We start from the raw sequence: 8,004 nt of genomic DNA, 5'->3' as shown, positions 1-8,004 counted from the left end.
TCTGGAGTTGACTCGGAAAAGGGGGTGGGAGGAAGGGAGCTGGGCGTTTATCCCAGGGAGTTGAAGGAAGGCAGGGGAGAAGCAACAGAGACAGTGGAATCTGATGTTCCCAGAGGAAATAGCAATGACCCCACAGAGCTGAGGACACCACGGGAAGATGAGAAAGCTCACTGGGGAAGAAGCTCTTGACCTCTCAGATGCCCGGCACTGGGTGTGCAGCAGAGCTGGTGATTCCAGCTGGGGAGGTGAGGACTCCACTGCGAGCTGAGCTGGAACAGCCCCTTCCCATGACTGAGGCCCCAGAGGCACGGAATGGTCAGAATGCCGGTGGCTGAGGGAGGCACGGGGGCAGCTGCTGGAGGAGGGAGACACGCAGAAGGAGCATTTCAGGCACTGGAAGGACAGGTCATTTCTCTGCCCCGCCTCCGCTCCTTCCTTTGCTGCCCCCAGAGAGTGGTTTCCGGCAGCTCTGTTATCTCGGGGCTGGCAGGTGGTTTCTGCCTCTCCCTCACTCAGCAAACACGCAGCTTGGTCTCGGCATGCACCTCGCCTATCTCATCCTCACGGTCTTCCTGGGCCAGCTCCTGGGTAGGTCCTGGCTTTTCCCTAAGGCACCCTTCTTCTTCTCCCCCAGGAAAACCTCAACAGCCTTACCAGGATCGTGTGGGGAAATATCAGTGAATAGAGGGAAAGGGCTGCGAAATCTCTGCTTCTGTTTGTGGCTTTGGAAGTGTTTGCTCAAGAAGCTCTTAGATTTGTAAAGGAAAATGGAAGGGAGAGAAGAGAAACCCCAGAGCCCTTCTCTGTCTTTCCTCTTGCCTTCAATCCATCTGCATCTGACCTTTCTCCACCAGGGTTTTGCACCCAATTTGCTCTTCCTGTCTGTAGTCCTTTTGTGTGGAGCTGCTGACACTGGTTTTCTTCCAGGCACCACGGGGCAGATCACGGTCACCCAGGAAGATGGACAAGTCATGGTGAAGCAGAGACATCCCTTCCAGACCACCTGCACATACCAGATCAGTAATTTTAGAGGATTGCTCTGGTACCAGGTGCAGAAAGGCCAAGCCCCACAGCTGGTCTCCTATCACGCAGGGCCTGGCGCCAAGCACAGCGGCCGCATCTCCATGCACCTGAACACCACGGGGAAATACAGTGTCCTGCAGGTGGAGGAAGTGGAGGTCTCTGACAGTGCCTTGTACCTCTGTGCTGTGCAAGACACCCTGGTGCAGGGAACTTCCTCGGCTGTGCAACAACCCAGGGGAGGGAGGGAGGGAGGGAGGGGATGTATCTGTGAGAGGGTGAGCTTGGGGCAAGGGACCCTGAAATCACCCCGATGCTCACCAGACGGGACCTCCCTACGTCTGTACAATGGCCTGATGGTTTTTACCCCATCCATGCTAGTACTTCCCTCGGGAAAATATTCTGGACTATTTTGAATCATCTCTACATTTCACAGTCTCTAAGTAAAGAAAAAGTGCCCTTGTGCTTGTCTGGGACCTTGTCCTTCCACACTCCAGCCCTGCTGCTTTGGCCCCACACGTCCTCAGCAGAGCCCAGGGCTGGTTCTGTGTCCCTGCCTCGTGTGCTCTTGGAGCAGCCCCGTTTGCATGGACACACGTGAAGCACAGATTTGTGTGGGGCTCCACACTGCTGTGCACGAAGCCGTGTCTGTGCATGTGTGTCCCTCACCGCGAGGGAATTTCCTGACTGGGCCAGGGATACCGAGCACTGCTCCGGCCCTGAGCAGCTCAGAGAGCAGCTTGCCAGGGTCAGAAGGAGCCTGAGTGCAGCTGAGTGGGGACGGCAGCTGCCCGCTACAGATGTCTCAAGGGAAGAGGCACTGAACTGCAGCCCCTGTCTCCTGAGCCCTCCCTCTCCTGCCCCTCCAAAGCTCACGCTCCGCTGATGCTGATTTCAGGCTCCACAAGGACGGTTTCACTCCAGCTCGGAGGATCAGTTGAACTCGGGACAAACAGCACGGGCGGGGCTTCAGCACGGCTGGCAGCCCCCGTGCCCTCGGCCCCAGGCGGGACACAGCCGCTCTCAGCAGCGCTGCAGAGGGCAAAAGGAGGAGCTGTGCCTTGGGGGCACGGCGAGAGGCTCGGCAATCCTGCCGCCCGTGGGCTGCCAGTGGCGGAGCAGATCTGCTTCCGATGCAGTGTCGGTGCTGTGTGGGATGGGACGCAGCTGTCTCTTGTCCCTGGCAATGGCAAACGTCCTTGTGTCGCTCATTGTGGTGGTGCTGTGAGAGGCGGGGTCTGAGCCCGGCCGGGGCGGAGCTGGAGGCGGTGGAGAGGAGAGGAGAGGAGAGGAGAGGAGAGGAGAGGACAGGACAGGACAGGACAGGACAGGACAGGACAGGACAGGGATGCTCGGGCGGCGGAGCAGCGGGATGCGGCGGTGTCGGAGCGCGGGGCTGGCAGCGCTGGCCTCGGTGCTGCTCGGTGTGTGTGGATGGTGGTGTCGGGGCGTCCGGGTCGGCGGGCTGTGTGAGACCGTCCCCAGCCCAAAAGTCATCTCTTACCCTCCTGATCCTTTTCGTTTCTTATTTACCCTCTGTCTCCTCCTCCGCTGTCATGCTTTCTTCCCTCAGTAAAATAATTGCTTCCCACTTTGCCTTTTTTCTCCATGTCTTTATCCATCCATCCATCCATCCATCCATGTATACCTCTCAGCCAGTCTGCTTTTGTCATTTCGTTCTGATTTTCCCTCAAAACATCCCTCATACGTTCTCGTCCTCACCCAAACACTCTCCGAGAAATAATCTCTCCATCCTTTATTCTCAAAACATACCCCACTTAGCTCTGATCTGTCCTCCTCTCCCATCTCCCCCTGAACCACATTTTCTGTTCAAGAAAAGTGATTCTTCTTTTCTCCTTGGCAGTGGCTGCAGCCAGAGCCCAGGTCCAGCAGGAGCCACGGCTGGAGACCACCGAGGGCACCGGCATCAACATCAGCTGCTCACATCCCAAAATCCAGAAGACCGACTCTATCCAGTGGTACCGTCATCTCCCGGGCCGAGGACCCGAACTGCTCGCTCTCACTGTGAAAGAGTCCAAAGAGCTGCCGGACATTGCGGGCGGTCTGTGGGTGTCGGCAGATCGCCGGAGCAGCGCGCTGTGGCTCCGGCGGCCCCGGCGCGGGGACGCGGCCGTGTATTACTGCGCGCTGGGGGACACGGGCAGAGGAGCCGGGGCTGCGGCCGGGCACGAACCGCCGCGGGCGGGGCCGGGCGGGGCCGGGGCCACAGCGCCGCCCGCGGCCAGCAGGGGGCGCTGCCGCTCGGCCGCCGGGCCTCAGGCGGCTCCGCAGCTCCTTCCTGCGCAGCGAGCCCGCGCACACCGCGCCCGACACAGCCCTGCACGGCCGCCGGACACACGGCTCGCACAGCCTGCCCCCTGCGCTTACACACTCGGCACGCACTGCCCGGCCTCCCCTCCGCCCCTCTGCCTCCTCTGCCTGGCAGGAAACTGCTGCGGGCTGCGGCTCTGCCATGGCCTTTGGCCCTCTGGGCGCGTGCATTGCTCTTCCCAGCCTGCTTTGCAAAGCAGAGCTGCTCCTTCAGGCCAGCATCTGTGCTGGGAGCTGACAAAGCAGCTGCGCTGGCAGGCACACATGGTCTCATAAATGGAGTGCCGTCACCTCGGTAGGTCCCAGCGGGAGAGATGTTTGCAGGGAGTCTTGCTGAGGTGACAGGGAAATCTCCATCTCTGTCCCTGGGGAAATGTCTCTGCATCGTACTGGAACGTGGATGAGAAGGCACTTTCCCATCTAGATGTGTAAGGAAGGTGTACTTTGAATCCCACCTGAGGCTGGAATTCAGTTAACTACGTTTTATTCTAATCCTCAGGTGTCCAGAAACAGCCGTGAGAGGATTCAGCACCTTACTGAAGCAGTAGAATATCTGTGAGGGAAAACAAGGAATGTGTTGGATTAGAGGAGCATTTCACATCATCGGAGGGCTCTGTCACACCCACCTTCCACCTGAAACGGATTGGTCCCTTTTCCTTCACGTTTGTCACTTCTCAGGCAGCCTGCAAAGCAGATGCCAGGATTTAGCAATGCTGCAAGCGTTGGAGGGAGACACCTGAAAGACCGAGCTGCACATGAGGTTTCCCTGCAGAGACTTGCTCTAGAGACCTGTCATAGGTTAGCAAGCATAGTCCCGGAAGGGACGTCCTTGCTAAGGGGTGCTTACAGTTTCCTCTGGGAACTGATAGAACCTATCAGCTGGCCAGTTTGAATATGGACAAGTCTCTAAGCCACTTAAAGTTGTGATCACCTCTGTGATCCACATTTAAGAATAGGCAAACTCCCCCCCCAAGCTCTCTCTCATTTCCGGCACTGGGACAGGTGGCTGCAGGGCCCGAGCAGGGCCCAGTGGGCCCGGCCAGGCCCTTCTTGGGCCAGGCCGGGCCGGGCCACGGCCATCCTGAAGCCATGGACCTGTTCCAGCCGTGGAACCCCCCCCCACTGCCTTGCCGTGGGCAGCCGGAGCGGCTCAGCTCTCCCCCCTCTCCACTGCGATAAGAAACATTCAACATTCCAGCTGCAAAGCTGCAAGGCCGAGGTGAGATTAACCCTTTTTATTGCTGTGAAGAGCTGAAAACCTGAAGGAAGAGAGAGAGGAGATGCTTAAAGCTGAAATTCTTTTGTGAAGCTATGATATACCAGAGTATCCTGTTGTAATTTCATGAAGATATGGGGGGTGGAGTGTTCAACTCGTGAGCAGAAGCACCTGCGCTGAGATAGGCAGATGCTGACGCAGCTGTAATTTCATGAGAAGTTTGGACAGGGAGAGATGAACCAAATGAGGACTTTTGCTCCAAATGGGAAAGGAGAAAACCTCAGTTCCTAGAGATGCTCCCAGAGATAGTCCTAAAGATGAAGATGATGAAGACCCTTTGCTCCCAGGGAAGGAGAAGGGCCTCTGTTTTTGTTTCTGAACGGCTCAACCTTAAAATTGTACCCCAAAAAACTTCAAGAGTGGACCCTCGAAAGCAGTTGCGGGAAAAGCTGCAAGTCGGGGGAAAGGACTCACATGCAGGCAGAGAGACTCCTCTTCCTAAATGGACTGAACAATATTTGGAAGTGGGCGGCTGTCTCGTTGTGATAATGTTTTCATAGCATAAGCAAGAAGAGACTTCTCTTTCTAAATGGACTGAACAAGGTTATTATGGAAGTGGTAAACAGACTGAACATCTAAAGGGTTGTCTTTTCACATTGTCAGTGGGAGAAGGGAGGAAGGTGGGAGGAGGAGGAGAGTTCTGAAGGTGGTATAATTTTTTTTTCTTCTTTTAGGTCTGTTAATAAACGTCTTTATATTCTTTCAAGTTTGGTGCCTGCTTTGCATTTCTCCTAATTCTTATCTCACAGCAGATAAACAGTAATGAGTATTTTAGACCAAACCACTACACTAAATTGGTGTTTCTGCCCGGTTACAAACCGAACCCGCGACAAGACCCCATTTCCTTTGGGGACAGGAGCCGTTCAGCATGTTCAGGAACTGCCTCACTTGAGCAAGTTCAGCAGAGGCCACTGTCAGGGCATGTGCAAGGCCAGGGTGTCTGGTTCTCTAAGGCTCACATCACGTCCGTTTCCCTTGCCAAGGGAAGAACAAGGAAAAGGGAAAGTGACAAACAAAGCACACAATGACACCAATGTGGCAGTAGGTGATAAGGGAGAGGAGGAGGGAGCTCAGAGCTCATCAGGTTCTAATTAATGGGCCATTAAGAAACTGCTGTGAAGTGGCTCAGGCTGAGCTTTGTCAGTGACAAGAAGTGACAAGAGGAAAATGACGAGAATGGAGAGTTTAGGGGGTCTTGTGGGATTAGGGAGCAGTCACCAAGGAATGCTTGTGAGGCTGTGGAGCCTCCAGCCTTGGAGTTCTCCAAAAGCCATCTGGACGTGGCCTGGGCAAACTGCTCTATGTAAGCCCTTCTGAGCAAGGGCTTGGACCAAGTGAGCCCAGAAGAGGTCCCTTGCAAAGTAAACCATGATGGGATTCAATATTGCAAACCACGAGGAGAGGATGAGAGGAATGATCGAGCCTTCAACGGAGAAGTGAAAGTGAGAGATTTGAATCTTCTAGGAGTTACTTGGAGGCTGAAGAGGGAAGGGAGTCAGATGTGCTGAAGAAGCTGTGAAGGCTGACGCTGAGGAGGAGGCAGGTGCAGCCAAGCGAGACAAAGGGTTAGGGATGATGAGAGAGGACACACAAGGCCCAGGAAAGGACAGACTGCAGTGATGTGGCCCTGGTATCTCTTCTCAGCACAAGTGCAGAATCCTCATCTCCCTGTACGTGTCTTATTGTCTTATCTCTGTTCTGAAGCTTAAGAAGGCACAAGCATCAAAGGAGCCCATAACAGGGTAAGCTTGATCCTGCCCTTTCAGCTGGAAAATCTGTGACAGCCTCAGGACCCTCCACTTCTCTAGAAACCCCTTCTAAACCATGGGGAGGTGCAACAGTTGCATGAGAATGTTCCTCATATGACCATTATCATTACCTGTATTGTTTATTATTCACGTCATTCTAGAGGGGGTTTTGTGACAAACCCGTTTTAGACGAAACCAAGATGACCAGTATGGGATCACTCTGGAGTTGACTCGGAAAAGGGGGTGGGAGGAAGGGAGCTGGGCGTTTATCCCAGGGAGTTGAAGGAAGGCAGGGGAGAAGCGACAGAGACAGAGGAATCTGATGTTCCCAGAGGAAATAGCAATGACCCCACAGAGCTGAGGACACCACGGGAAGATGGGGAAGCTCATTGGGGAAGAAGCTCTTGACCTCCCAGATGCCCGGCACTGGGTGTGCAGCAGAGCTGGTGATTCCAGCTGGGGAGGTGAGGACTCCACTGCGAGCTGAGCGGGAACAGCCCCTTCCCATGACTGAGGCCCCAGAGGCACGGAATGGTCAGAATGCCGGTGGCTGAGGGAGGCACGGGGGCAGCTGCTGGAGGAGGGAGACACGCAGAAGGAGCATTTCAGGCACTGGAAGGACAGGTCATTTCTCTGCCCCGCCTCCGCTCCTTCCTTTGCTGCCCCCAGAGAGTGGTTTCCGGCAGCTCTGTTATCTCGGGGCTGGCAGGTGGTTTCTGCCTCTCCCTCACTCAGCAAACACGCAGCTTGGTCTCGGCATGCACCTCGCCTATCTCATCCTCACGGTCTTCCTGGGCCAGCTCCTGGGTAAGTCCTGGCTTTTCCCTGAGGCTCCCTTCTTCTTCTCCCCCAGGAAAACCTCAACAGCCTTCCCAGGATCGTGTGGGGAAATATCAGTGAACAGAGGGAAAAGGCTGCGAAATCTCTGCTTCTGTTTGTGGTTTTGCAAGTGTTTGCTCAAGAAGCTCTTAGATTTGTAAAGGAAAAGGGAAGGGAGAGAAGAGAAACCCCAGAGCCCTTCTCTGTCTTTCCTCTTGCCTTCAATCCATCTGCATCTGACCTTTCTCCACCAGGGTTTTGCACCAAATTTGCTCTTCCTGTCTGCAGTCCTTTTGTGTGGAGCTGCTGACACTGATTTTCTTCCAGGCACCACGGGGCAGATCAAGGTCACCCAGGAAGATGGACAAGTCATAGTGGAGCAGAGACATCCCTTCCAGACCACCTGCACATACCAGACCAATAACTTTTATGGCTTGCTCTGGTACCAGGTGCAGAAAGGCCAAGCCCCACAGCTGGTCTCCTATCACGCAGGGCCTGGCGCCAAGCACAGCGGCCGTATCACCACGCACCTGAACACCACGGGGAAATACAGTGTCCTGCAGGTGGAGGAAGTGGAGGTCTCTGACAGTGCCTTGTACCTCTGTGCTGTGCAAGACACCCTGGTGCAGGGAACTTCCTCGGCTGTGCAACAACCCAGGGGAGGGAGGGAGAGAGGGGATGTATCTGTGAGAGGGTGAGCTTGGGGCAAGGGACCCTGAGATCGCACCGATGCTCACCAGAAGGGACCTCCCTACGTCTGTACAACGGTCTGATGGTTTTCACCCCATCCATGCTAGCACTTCCCTCGGG

The 8,004-nt window shown here is 55.3% G+C and overlaps 2 gene segments (V, D, J or C); both read left to right on the top strand.

The window, feature by feature from the left end:
- The first annotated feature begins 206 nt into the window (after nt 1–206).
- LOC116456035 lies at nt 207–1,451 on the top strand. The segment is given in 2 exon segments: nt 207–588; nt 928–1,451. Coding segments are annotated over 2 exon segments (558 nt in total).
- A 5,327-nt stretch (nt 1,452–6,778) lies between these two features.
- On the top strand, nt 6,779–7,892 carry LOC116455811. The segment is given in 2 exon segments: nt 6,779–7,182; nt 7,522–7,892. Coding segments are annotated over 2 exon segments (420 nt in total).
- Nucleotides 7,893–8,004: the final 112 nt, after the last annotated feature.

This window comes from Corvus moneduloides, chromosome 26 (assembly GCF_009650955.1).
Source record: "Corvus moneduloides isolate bCorMon1 chromosome 26, bCorMon1.pri, whole genome shotgun sequence".
NCBI lineage: Eukaryota > Metazoa > Chordata > Aves > Passeriformes > Corvidae > Corvus > Corvus moneduloides.
Note: the sequence above shows the minus strand (reverse complement) of the source record. Positions and strands in the feature narration are given on the sequence as shown.